This window comes from Chionomys nivalis, chromosome 9 (assembly GCF_950005125.1).
Source record: "Chionomys nivalis chromosome 9, mChiNiv1.1, whole genome shotgun sequence".
Classification (NCBI taxonomy): Eukaryota; Metazoa; Chordata; class Mammalia; order Rodentia; family Cricetidae; genus Chionomys; species Chionomys nivalis.
In genome coordinates, this window is record NC_080094.1 from 22,103,207 (window position 1) to 22,116,529 (window position 13,323).

The 13,323-nt window shown below is 46.8% G+C and overlaps 1 protein-coding gene across 2 annotated transcripts in view; it reads right to left on the reverse strand.

The window, feature by feature from the left end:
- Positions 1-13,323, reverse strand: part of Cep250 (centrosomal protein 250) — a 47,236-nt gene that overhangs the window by 22,015 nt on the left and 11,898 nt on the right. For both annotated transcript variants that reach the window (XM_057780307.1, XM_057780308.1), the window contains 11 exons: positions 12,209-12,305; positions 11,015-11,122; positions 10,195-10,353; positions 9,576-9,754; positions 8,900-9,082; positions 6,810-6,954; positions 5,512-5,658; positions 4,623-4,853; positions 3,277-3,470; positions 2,947-3,074; positions 2,694-2,863 (listed from right to left, as the gene is read on the reverse strand). In XM_057780307.1, the coding sequence (XP_057636290.1) occupies positions 2,694-2,863; positions 2,947-3,074; positions 3,277-3,470; positions 4,623-4,853; positions 5,512-5,658; positions 6,810-6,954; positions 8,900-9,082; positions 9,576-9,754; positions 10,195-10,353; positions 11,015-11,122; positions 12,209-12,305 (1,741 nt within the window). The remainder of the gene's footprint in view (positions 1-2,693; positions 2,864-2,946; positions 3,075-3,276; positions 3,471-4,622; positions 4,854-5,511; positions 5,659-6,809; positions 6,955-8,899; positions 9,083-9,575; positions 9,755-10,194; positions 10,354-11,014; positions 11,123-12,208; positions 12,306-13,323) is intronic.

The following is a 13,323-nucleotide window of genomic DNA, read 5'->3' on the forward strand; positions in this document are numbered from 1 at the left end:
TCGAGGTCAGCTTGGTCTACAAAGTGAGTTCCAGGATAGCCAGGCTGTTACACAGATAATTCCTGTTCTCAAAAAAACTAAACAAAAACAAAAAAAGTAGAACAGTAGTATAAAATATCAATCACAAGACCATCGTAAATGACAAACCTTACATTTGGGTTCAGAAAGCCAACTGCAAACGTATATGAATGATGAATTTTAATGGTAACAAATGCTTAAAAAAACCTAGAACAAAATTAAGCTATTTGCTCCATTCTGTGATGTCAAAACAGGAAGTAGTAGTCTATCACTGCTGGTTAGACTATGACCAGAATATTTTGCTATTCAAAGTGCCACATTCTGAGCCAGCAAGATGGCTCAGAGAGTAAAAGAACTGGCTGCATCCTCTTGAGGACTCGAGTCCCACCCTCAGAATCCACACTGGAAAGAGAACCAACTTTCAAAGCCATCAAGTGCTAGTAATCCCTAAGCTAGAAGTTTGGCCTCAGGAGCCCCAACCTCCTCCACGCTGGAATTTTTAACTGGCTTGATCTTGTAGGTGCTGGGAACCAAACATGGGTCCGCTGAAGAACACAGGACCTGCCTCCTGGGTTCTGGATTACAGGCATGCTCTAAGTACCACGTATAGCTTTTGACTATTGGTTACTTGCTTTTAAGTATTTATTTTTCTGAGTGTACGCATGCCACGTAAGTGTGTGCGCGCAGGGGCCGGGGAAGGCTTTAGGACCTCTAGAGCTGGCTTTCAGATAACCGTGAATCACCTGAAGTGGGTGCTAGGAACCTCTCTAGCCCCTTGACTATGGCTTTAAGGCAGGTTTGTTGGCAAGATCGCAGGCAAAAGTTTGCCCACTTGTATAATTATGTGCCTTGAAAACAATTGTTGAACAGTGTCCACAAGGTTCCTCTACTAAGAACCAGGCATAATACCCACTAAAAACTCCAAAGTAAAAGATATTATAAACCTCTCATGAGCTAATGGCCTCAGTTTCCCTGGAAGGACTAACTGTCATGGTGGTCCCTTCTCTTTTCCTTTCCACACTTAGATAGTCCACACTTAGGTAGTCAGTTGTCTCTGTCAATTGTTTCACATTTTGGATATCTCTCGATTGTTAAATAATATTTATTCCCTTCTCAGATCTTTGACGGAGTTGAAGATTATATAATTGTAGTTACTCTTTATGTTATTTAGACTCCTTGAGATAAAATGTTTAACAAAACTTTTGTTCTCAATATTGTTTCTTATATTTATTATTTGTTATTATTGTATATAGTTCTATTTGGTTTAGTTCTATCTTATTTAGACAAAAGGGGGAGATATAGGGATATAGCCCCACCCATTGGGGGCGTGTTCGCCTTCGGCTAATGTTTACTGATAAATCTGCCGGGCGTAATCCCAGCCGCCCTTTTTTTGCTCTGCTTCTCCTGTTCTCCGCGGGAACCTGTGGTCCTGTAAGTCTATTTCCTTATTAAAGCTGTATATATTTTTATAATCTTTCTGCATTCATTTACGCCGCCACAATCCCCCCCTTCTGACTGCCTGGCTTTACAATCTTCCTGATGATTAAAAGGTAGACTGCTTTCTTACAACTTTTTTTTTTAATTTAAATATAATTTTCTTAAAGATTTATATATTGTATATAAATATTGTATATTTATTATGTATACAATGTTCTGCCTTTATGCCATAACAGGGCACCAGATCTCACTATACATGGTTGTGAGCCACCATGTGGTTGCTGAGAATTGAACTCAGGACCTCTGGAAGAGCAGCAGAGATCTTAACCTCTGAGCCATCTCTCCAGACCAAACTTAAAGTTTTAGAGCGGGCCTCATTAGGCAATCCTGTCCTAGAACTCACTCTGTGGACCAGGCTGGCCTCAAACTCAGAGATCCACCTGCCTCTGCCTCCCCAGTGCTGGGATTAAAGGCATGCTCCATCACTTCTGGAAGTTTCTTTGCGTTTTGAAAAAGGGTATCCCTAGCCAGGCATGGTGGTGCACGCCTTGAATCCCAGCACTTGGGAGGCAGAGGCAGGCGGATCTCTGTGAGTTCGAGACCAGCCTGGTCTACAAGAGCTAGTTCCAGGACAGGCTCCAAAACCACAGAGAAACCCTGTCTCGAAAAACCAAAAAAAAAAAAAGAAAGAAAAAGGGTATCCCTTGGTAACACAGATAGCCTTGAACCCACAAACTCACAAGCCTCCTGTCTTCTGAATGCTGGGATTATAGTTGGGCTCTGCTATGGCTACTTCCATGGTCCACGCTTAATTCTTTATACATACCAAGCAAGCAAACAAGCAACACACAAACATACACACACACACAGAGAGAGAGAGAGAGAGAGAGAGAGATACAGGGCTCACACTATGCCAAAAACCAGTCTTAGTAAGAACCAGTCTTAGTATTTTTCGTGTTAATTTACTTAATAGCTAGAAGCTGTTCAAGTCTGAGGCCCACTAGGCCATCAGGAGGTACCCTGTCTCAGAAAACAGAGGCTGAAGTAGAGACAGAGATTGAGACAGAGACAGAGATTCTGGGATTGAGGATTCTAAAACTGGATTTTATACTTGGGTGATCAAATTTCATTCTTTTAAGCAGTAGTAACTGGACCAAGAGGCATCAGACGGCAGACTCACTGAAGGGGGGCCATGTCTGCCTCTGCCTCTCCTATCCCCAACCACGTCCGTCACCTACCCATTTCTCTTGGAGCCTGTTCACCTCCTCCTCATGAGCCACCTTCTGTCGCTCCAGAGCTGCCTGCCCCTCTTGTTCAGCTTGGGCCAGCTGCCTGGCTACTGCATCCCGCTCCTGCTCTGCCCGGCTCCTCTCGGCATCCAGTTCCAGTTTCAGGCACTTCACTTCCCCTAGGATGCCAGGCAAGACCACCTCTGAGCCTCTGCCCCACTCCGTTTACCTAACAATACTCTCCATCCCAGTGGGCTCTCACCTTGAATGACTTCCTTGGCTTGAGTAATAGTTTGAATCTGGATCTCCAGTTGCCCCTTGGTGACCTCGATCACAGAATTTTGCTGTTGGGCTTCAAAGAGATTGCTCTCCAGCTGTTCCTTGGCTGACCTGAGATTTGGGAATCAGGAAGAGTTCTAACCCATCAAGCCCCTTACCCTTTCTTAGGAGGGACTGGAGCAGTACAAGCTACAAGAAGTTATGGGGCAACTGCCTGTCTACAGCTCATTGAGAATTCATACTCTTAGGACAGGGAGCTCTGCTTAGCCTTGCAAAGCTCTCTGTGCTTGCCTGAGCTAAGTGTGGACCCTACCTGAGCCCCAGAACTTGTTCAGTGAGGTCATGTCGGTCCCGCTCCACAGTCTGCAGGCGCACCTCAAGAGCTGCCCTCTCCCGTACGAGGGCCTCTTTCTCCAGGACTGCTCTAGCAAGTGTTTCTTCCTGTCGCTCTGCATCCTGATGCAGCTGCTCTAGCTGAGCTGTAGCTGCTTCTTGCTGGTGACGGACCTGAGGAAAACGATGAGCTACAGAGTGAGGCAGAACCCCAGGGCTGCTGCCAGCAGGTCAGGGCGAGGGGTCTTTGAAGATTCTGGACTCAGTACTGAACATTGCTGACTCAGGAATAACTGGTGTCTGTTTATTTCCTTGATCAGGAGGCCTAGGGCAAAAAGGATGCTCTCCTATGAGTGAGACTCTGCTGGAGACAGCAGGACCCATATATACACCAAGAACCTGATTAATATCTGAGAAGGGACTCTTAAGAAAGGATTATGGTCAAGTACTAGGACAATGAAAGGTTTGGTAGGAAAAGCAAGACTGTTATCATTAACTTTCATTGTCAGTTTGGTGATTTAGAATCACCTAGGAGGGGGCTGGAGAGATGGCTCAGTGGTTAAGAGAACTGACTTCTCTTCCAGAGGACCTGGGTTCAATTCCCAGCACCCACATGGCAGTTCACAACTGACTGAAGATCCAGAAATATAAGTGCGTGACCACCATAGACTCACCTAGGAGACAAACCTCTGGGTGTGTCTGTGAGGGCGTTAATAGAGGGAAAACCACCTGAATATGGATGGCACCATCCCATGGGTGGAGTCTCAGACTCAATTAAAAGGGCAACAAGAAAAAGCCCAGCAGACACTTCATTTCCCCTTCTCTGCCTCCTGGTGGCTAAGATGCAAGCAAGTAGCTGCCACAAACCCTGGCCAGCATATAGACATCTGTTGGCATGCTTTCCCACTAGGGAGGGCCAAAAATCAAACCAAACCAAAAACAACAAAACAAAGCAACAGATAGACCCCATCTCAAAAAATCAAACAAAAAGACAGAGACACAGCCTTCGCTGGACATAGTAGCTAATAATCTTGGCACTCAGGAGGCAGAGGCAGGTGGACACTGCAACCTGCCTGATCTACATACTGAGCTCCAGGCCAGTAAGGACTGCAGAGTTAGACTCTGTCTCAAAAGACGAAAATAAATAAACAAGTAAACAATAGAGCTGGCCTTTAGGACAGCAAATAATTACAGCACGAGAACTGTAGATGTTTGAACCAAGTATGAAGAATATAGGGAAGACCATGCCAGAATAGGGAGTGGGGGAGTCAGTGAGCGTGTATCACACTGTGGGGACAGAACATTGACACTACATTGTCCTCTCACCTCGCTCAGCTTCTCTTTAAGTTCTTCCCTTTCTTCTCGGACACTCTTCAGTTCTGCCTGTAGTTCAGCCCCTGTCTCCTCCGCCTTCTGCAGCTGAGCCTGCAGCTGACTTTTCTTCTCCCACAGGGCTTCCCTGCGCCTTTCTGCCTCTGCCAGGTCCACCTGCAGAGCACTTCTCAGGTGCTCGGCCGCCTCCACTCTGCCGCACACAGACTGGTTCTCCTGCTCCAACTACTGGCCAGAAAGAGAAGGGAGTGCAGCACACCAAAGCTAAGTGGGTACAGTTTGCTCCCCCGCGCTTCTGCAGCTCTGCAGAGTGCTTTTAAGAGAAGGGGAGACCCAGCCATTTGATCTGGTGTTTATATTCTAGGCACCAGACGGGCCTGATGCTGGGATTAAGATCAAAAAGGCGGCCGGGCGGTGGTGGCGCACGCCTTTAATCCCAGCACTCGGGAGGCAGAGGCAGGCGGATCTCTGTGAGTTCGAGACCAGCCTGGTCTACAAGAGCTAGTTCCAGGACAGGCTCCAAAGCCACAGAGAAACCCTGTCTCGAAAAAACCAAAAAAAAAAAAAAAAAAAAAAAGATCAAAAAGGCGAACTCTCGCTTCCAAAGAATTCAGAGTAACACCAGGTGGCGGTGCAAGCCTGTGATCCCCACACTTGGGAAGTGACGGAGGATCAGAACAGCCTTGGTAGCATGAAACAGGGTCTCAACAAACAAAACACCCAGAATAATGACATTTCTGGGTCTCAGGAGAACGGGAAACAAGAAGTTTTCCCTACTAAAATGAGAGGTTAAATTTTTAAACCAACAGAGGTGATTAGCCTGGGCTAATGGATAATCATCAGGTAAGGCCCAGCCCCTCCTGGGAATCAAATCTTTGCTCACCTGGAGAAGCTGCTGGTTCAGTCCCACTTTATCTAAAGCCAAAGCCTCATTTAAGGCCCCAAGCTTGGCAGCCGCAGCTCTAAGATCAGCTACCTCTGCCTTCAGGCTGTTCTCAGAAGCTGACAGATCTGCAATGGACTGTTCTGCCTAAAAACAAAAGGGTTAGTGCTTTCTGCTTTCAGTTTTCACGGAACAGTAAACCGAACACACTCCCAATACCTGCTTTCATTTGTAAAATATCATCCATCTCTTCCCTTCCATTCTAAACAAGGTATTCATTCATTCATCCATCCATTCATGAGAAAGGCACTCACAGCATAGAAACACAGAAAGGTGTGCAAACTACAATTGTCACGACAGTACAGAAAGTGTAAGCACAACTGAGAACTCAAAGGAGGCATTCATTCAGTTTGGGAGCGCAGAAAATGCTTGGGACAAAGAACAGTGACAGGGAGATGGTGCTTGGGAGTCAAGGTGACGGAAACGTGTATCCAGTGTATTAGTCATGAAGGAAGGGGACCCGAGAGTGCAGCTGATGCTTTGTGCAAGAGAAAGGATACCTGGAGTGTGGGGGGCTTGCGTAGGTAGGCCAGAAATAGTTGAAGCAGATGGCAAAGGGTGTTGAATGTGGTACTAGAGTTGAGAAGCCACTGATTTTTTTAAAGACATATATACATATTTTTTAATTAATTAATTAGTTTGTTTGGTTGGTTTTTCAAGACAGGGTTTCTCTGTGTAGCTTTGAAGCCTGTCCTGGAACTCACTCTATAGACCAGGCTGGCTCAAACTCACAGAGATCCAACTGTCTCTACCTTCTGAGTGCTGGGATTAAAGGCATGAGCCACCACCACTCTGCTAAAGACTTATATTTTTAAATCTTGTATATATATATATATATATATATATATATATGTCTCTGTGTCTCTTTTCTTGTGAATGAATAAATGTGTAAATATGAGTGCTATGCCCACGACATTGAGAAAGGACATCAGAGTCTCCTGGAGTGACAGGCAGTTGTGAGCGAGCGCCTGATGTGGGTGCTGGGAAGTGGACTCAGGTCCTCTGCAAGAGCAGTATGCGCCTCCAGCCTGCATGAAGCGACTTTAAGAGACTCACAACCAGATTTTACTTTAGAAAACTCAGTGAATCTCACGTAGAGGGCATGTTGGGAGGGAAAGGACCCAAAAGCACACTAGCGATTGAAGAGAAATAGATGATTTGAAGTCTGAAGGGTGAAGAATGAGCCATCCAGCCCCTTTCCTAGGTACACAACTTTCCAAGGGAGAAGGCCCACATACCCTGGCCAAGGCTGCAGTCACTTCCACTCGCTCTTGCCTCAGTAACTCTCCTTCTAGGCGGCTTGACTCCAGGGCTTCTCGAAGAGTGATCAGCTCACTAAGTGATTCTGACTGTTTGGCTTCCATGCTCATCAGCGTCTCCTGACTAAGAAGGAAGAAGAGGGAGTTAGGGAGTGTTTGGGAGTGTTTGTGTCCCAACAGGACACGGGAGTCTAATTATTTTTTCTATTAAAAAATGTGGAATTATCTTCTAAAAACTAATAAGGAAAGCTCTCTATGACACAGCAAGTGAGGAGAGCAAAGTGCGTAGTAGTGCGTTAGTGTACTGCCTTTCGTGCAAAAGTGAGAGGAAGCAGACTATCTGCACGAAGTGGACCGGAAAGACCAACACGAGGGGCTGGAGAGATGGCTCAGCGGTTCAGAGCACTGACTGCTCTTCCAGAGGACCTGGGTTCAATTCCCAGCACCCACATGGCAGCTCACAACTGTCTAAAGATCCAGTTCCAGAAGATCTGGCACTTCACACCAAAGTACATAAAATAAAAGTTAAATAAACCATAAAAAATTTTTTAAAAAAAGACAAACACAAAATTAATTGAAACGGTGACCAACAGAAGGCAGGAGAGGAGAACGGAGAGAGCAAAGATGAAGGAGACCTCCATATGTGCATCTTCTTAAATAGGTGGGATTTTTGTTGTTTATTGTGACAGGGTCTTGCTCTGCAGGCCAAGCTGGCTTTGAACTCAGAGCAATCTTTCCAAGTGTTGGGATTGCAAGTGTGAGCCAATATACCCTGGTATCTTTTTAAACAGCTTTGACTTTTGATTTATCTAACTATATATCAAGTCAGATAGAATACATTTTTTTTGTTGTTGTTGTTTTTGAGACAGGGTTTCTCTGTAGCATTGGAGCCTGTCCTAGAATTTACTCTGTAGACCAAGTTTGCCTTGACGTCACAGAGACCCACCTGTCTCTCCTTCCCGAGTGCTGGGATTAAAAGCATGCGCCACCACTGCCCAGCGATAGATCACATTTTAAACACATACGTATCTGTGTGGATTGTCTGCTGTGCCCTCAGTGCAGAACATGCGGCATGACCCTACCCTTTGGCAGACCTTCGAGCTTCTTCAAGCTTCCACTGTTTACTAACTAGACGCAAGGAATAAGGCACAGGAAGGGACCATGCCAAGGAACGAGCTGCTACCAGGGCTCTGCTGGCATTAAAAAGTGAGTTCACGGTTGGCCAGGACTACAGAATGAGACCCTGTCTCAAACAAACAAACAAACAAACAAGAAATTAATTAAATTTACTTGTGTGTGGAGGTCAAAGGACAATCTATGGGGTCAGTGGATTGAACTCACTGTGAGCCATCTTGACAGCTTATTCTAGCATTTTGTGAAGCATTGCCCATCTTTCCAATAACTCTTCAAATATCATCTCTATTTTGCCAAGAGACTAATCCATCCTGGCGGCAAAGCCACAGTCTGCACCAAGCCTTTGTCCTGCTCTACAGTTCCTTTCCGCAGCATCACCTAGTGGACTTTACAGGCTGGCTTCCCTTCCTGAGCAGTGACTTTCCTATCACTTCCCAGCGGTCTTACCTTTCCACAGCTAACTCTGAACACACCACAAAACTCCTATTCCTTTTCTTTGTTATTCTGTCCCCTTGGTCCTTTTTCCTACAAATTAAAACAGGTCAGGGCCCCGCTCAAAGTCTACCCCTCCTTCATAAAGTTGTCCGGCTCTCGATATTAACCATTGCTCCTGTGCTTTCAAAACACCAAGCTCGAGCTCTCGTGCAGCCGTATGTCTTCTAGCTTTTATGTCACGGCTGTCCGCCTGTCTGACTTCTAGATAGATTTCAAGATCCTCGAGATCATGGCCAGAATCGAATCTTTATTCGTTTCTGTAGCCCTCACAGCCCCATACCCCTACAGGGACTCAGCAGTGTCCGGATGACTTTCTACCTCGGCTCCCTACAAAGGAGGAAGCAGTGAGCTAACATGAACCACGCGCACTCGACTTCCTAAGAGAGAGGGATGGGATGGGGAGGGCCAGGCCCTGGTGACAGGGGCCCAGTCATACTCACAGACGCTCCCTCTCGCGGACAGCCATATGCAGCTCCTCTTGCTGCTCCTGCTTCTCCCCCTGAGCAGAGTCCCCCTGCAGCTGCAGCTCCACATTGGCTCTCCGCAGTCGCCACGCTTCCTGCTCCAGCACCTCCAGCTGCTGCTGCAGCTCTGCCCTGGCCTTCTGCAGCAGTTCTCGCTCCCTGAAATACAGATTGGAGATGCCCAGGCCTGGGGACCAAAGATGCTGGTGGAAAAAGACCTTGTAGAGCAAAAGGTGAAAGACAAGTTTGTTTCTTTTCAACATTTATAAAAATATATAATGCTTTTTTTCAAACAGAAAACCATTTATTATATGATTTTAAAGACCCCAACACAAAGGGTTTTTCCACAGGAAATAGAATAAAAACCAAAGCAGCCTTAAGCATCATTCATGGATCCAGGGACAAAGACAGGACAGTGCTGGGTAAGTGGCTAAATAAGGACTAGAACCAGACACTTAAGAACTAAGAATGCAGTTCAGTCATAAGAGTGCTTTCCTAACAAGACTAAGGTTCGGGGTTTGATTCCCAGCCCTGAAAAACCATAAGTAAAACCAGACATGGAATAAAATAAAATTACGAAGGCTTTGCTTTCCTTTAAAACAAAAGCAAAAACCAGACACGAAAGGGAGGAACAAGCAGCCTGCTCACTCACTTGCTGAGAGAGTCCACCTCTCCCTGAAGGTCCACAGTCTGCCCTGCCAGAGCATCCCGCTCTCCAGTGAGCTTGTGTAGCTTTTCTCTCAGAGCTTTGCCCTCCTCCTCCCACTGATTGTGCTGCTGCTGCAAGAAGCTCATCGTCTCCTGGCAGCCTGAAAGTTGCTGCCTGAGGTCCTGTGAAAGGAGAGCCACAGAAACGGGATGCAGAGCAAAAAGCCAACACCAAACGAATGACTCCAAGGCAAGGGGACTGGAAACAGTAGCAACAGCCAGCTGAGAACAGAAATGTGGCCAACTGAGATGTCAACGAACCAAGGGTTCCTGGGTTCTGTGGCTCTAGAGTCTTGGAGAGCACCATCTTCAGACATAGTAGCATAAGGGACAGCAAGGGCTGCTTGGAGTTAGGGACATTTACATTTTCCCAGGACTCTGCTTAGTAGCGCTCAAAGATACATACACGCAATTGGTGTGGAGAATACAGACACCTGTAGGTCACAGGCACCACTGGGCAAACAGAGAAATTACGAGTGCCAGCTGAAAGGATACTCTAGACTCGAGAGACATGCCCGGGGCACCCGTCCCTGGGGCTGAGGAGCAGCTCTGGAGCTTCTCACCTGTACAGCCAGCTGTCTCCGAGTCAGCACCGAGCGCACCAGAGTAAGAGCCTTGTCTGGGTCCTGGGGATCAAACGGGGAGAAGCCTCTACAGTCCAACTGCAATGAGCCCTCATGATCTGAGCTTTGGGTCATAGTGTCCTCTTCTTCCACTGAGGCCTGAAATGCAACCAAGTGTCACCGAGAGACTTGCACTACAGAGCTGAGGAACCTGAAGGTTTCCTTTGCAGGTCCTATCCTGAGGCAGGAACCCTAAGAGCAAAAAATGACTGGTCTCTTCAACTCTTCATGTTTGGTCATCCAAGCAATAAGACTACAATCGTCTATGGGCAATAAGTGAGGGGGGAGGGGAAGAAAATGCTGTTGCAATGACAAAGACAGAATTCAGCCTATGGCCTAAGAACCAGAACAGCAACAAGATAGAGGACCTGTCCACTACACAGGGTCAGGACACGAATGCTTACCTATACTCGGGGTCCCAATCTTCAAGTACCCTGAGAGAACTTATCCTACATGATGACCCTCAAACCAAACCTCAGTCTAGAAATCAAGGCAGCAGAGAGGACACGGAGAAGGGGGCACTGTCCAGGTGCAGAGAGGACACGGGGAAGGGGGCACTGTCCAGGTGCAGAGAGGACACGGGGAAGGGGGCACTGTCCAGGTGCAGAGAGGACACGGGGAAGGGGGCACTGTCCAGGTGCAGAGAGGACACGGGGAAGGGGGCACTGTCCAGGTGCAGAGAGGACACGGGGAAGGGGGCACTGTCCAGGTGCAGAGAGGACACGGGGAAGGGGGCACTGTCCATGTACAGAGCACTCACGAGCGCCTGGGTTATAGCCTTGATCACATGCTGCAGAGACAGCTTTTCCTCTTGAGCGCTCCTACTGAGAGAGGCCTCATGCTCCATTAGCTCTGCATGGTTTGTCTCCTGGTAAAGGAACAGAAGAGAGTCTGAGAGTCAAACTCTGCAAGGAGAATTCACCATTCTTGTCCACAAATCCATCAAGACATATTCTATTTCGTCAACCACACTTTCCCAAGGAGTCTGAAAACAATGTAATATGGCAATAAAAGCTCAGAATAAATGATTAGAAATCTAAGTGACTGCCTAGATTAAAGTTCTTGTTCTATCAGCGGTAAATACTACAACAGCCTTGGAAAACCAGAACTCTGCACTCTGACGTCACTCATTCTAAGTTACTTGAGTCCTGTGGATGTCTGTGTTGGCAAATTCCTGATAAAAAGGAATTAAAGGGGCACAAATCTGCCTTCTAGTGGACTCCAACACAGATGAGACTAGGGGAACACATGTGGATAGAGGTTCAGAGCCGCCAAAAGTCGATGACCAGAAAACGTGCTGAGACGAAAGGCAACATGGAATCGAGTCGGGGACTCTGTCATCCCATGGTGGAGCAGCACTTCTGTGACATCCTGACAGACGTTTAAGTCAGTAAGCACAACCACACTCCTCATAAGACACACACCACTCCAGTGACAGCTCCAGCTTGAGCCAAAACCTACGACTGGAACTTCCACCGCTGGTGATGGCTCTACACTGGAAAACATGAACGGCTTTTTGCCATCGACTCTTCTTTCAGAGATGTGAAGGCAGTAAGCCTATCTTCCTCATATCTTTTCTGCTCCAGGGTAAGCAGTCTCCCATGTGACTTGGTTTTTCAGCTCTCCACAGATCCCTTCCTTGACACCTTGCTTCCTTAGGGTCTCATGTAGCTCACACTGGCCTCAGATTCACTATGACAAGTCCCTCTCAGACAGGACACATTTTATATCTATGCCATTGTGTTCCCAGGATTACAGTCAGGATAGTGGACAGTTGTTGTTTTACTGAACAGGAAAATGAATGAGTTAACTAATTTTCAGATTTGGCCAAAGTTCACTTTCCAGCTTTGGAGGATTCATCAAGGACCATCTAACTGGTGCCATTCACTACTGTCCACAAAGGACAAGGAACCTGTCAACCCACGCAGCTCCTTTGCAACCCAGAATCACATACCAGGATCTCCATCGTCTCTCTCAGACCCTTCACCATCTTCTCATAATCTTCATTCTGCTTCTGAGACTGGGTCAGTAGAGCAGAGAGCTCTGTCACCCTGAGGAAAGAGACATAGCACTGTCTCCTGGATAGCCCAAGGACATGGGCAAAGTCACACAATAACACACCTCAGCCCCGCACGACACTCCCACTACAGCTCCCAGAATCCCTTGGGTATGCCCAGTCCTTTTACTCCCTGAATAACATCTGACTCTAGAGTTCTGATCTGGTGGGGAAAGCCAAAAGCCACTCAGACACATGCAGGGATTTACCACATCTCAAGACTGGAACACGCGTTTGTGGGCCCGAGAGCTGAAGGAAAGCCCTGGCCTAGGCCCTTCCAGGCCTTGCTTGATTGTGAAGTCAAGCACCCTGAAGCCAATAAGAACATCAGAATTGCCACCACAGGGGATAGTCCCAAGGTCCCTCCAGCCCAAGGTTTTGACTCTGATAGGGAAAAAGGACAGATGACTTGGGAGACAATATAGCTAATGATGCCCAGCAAAATTATCAGCAGCTCTATCATTTAACAGTGCATCTCAGAGCTTTGGGAGCCGTATTACACTCATGCCTTTCTTTCCTCTGTTTTTGTTTCTATGTAGCCCAGTCTTGCCTGAAATTCTCTATGTAGTCTAGGATAATCCTGAACTAGAAATCCTCCTGCCTCAGCCTCCTTAGTACTAGGATCGTAGGCATGAGCCATGACACCTGGCTAACAAATATGTCTTAAATTAATGTTACCTAGGAGTCTTTATTTCTCTATTCATTCACTCATTCATTTATTCACTTTGGAGGCAAGCTCTCACTACATAGCCCTGGCTGACCTAGAATTTGCTGTTAAGACCAGGCTGACCTTAAACTCAGAGTTCAAGCCAGCTTATAACTCTAAAGAGCTGGGATTAAAAGTGACAACTACTAGTCAGGCAGTAGTGGCACATGTCTTTAATCCCAGAACTCAGGAGGTCTCTGAGTTCGAGGTCAGCCTGGTCTATAGAGTGAGTTCCAGGACAGCCAGGGCTACACAGAGAAACCCTTTCTTGGAACCAAAAAACAAACAAACAATAAAAGTAATGACT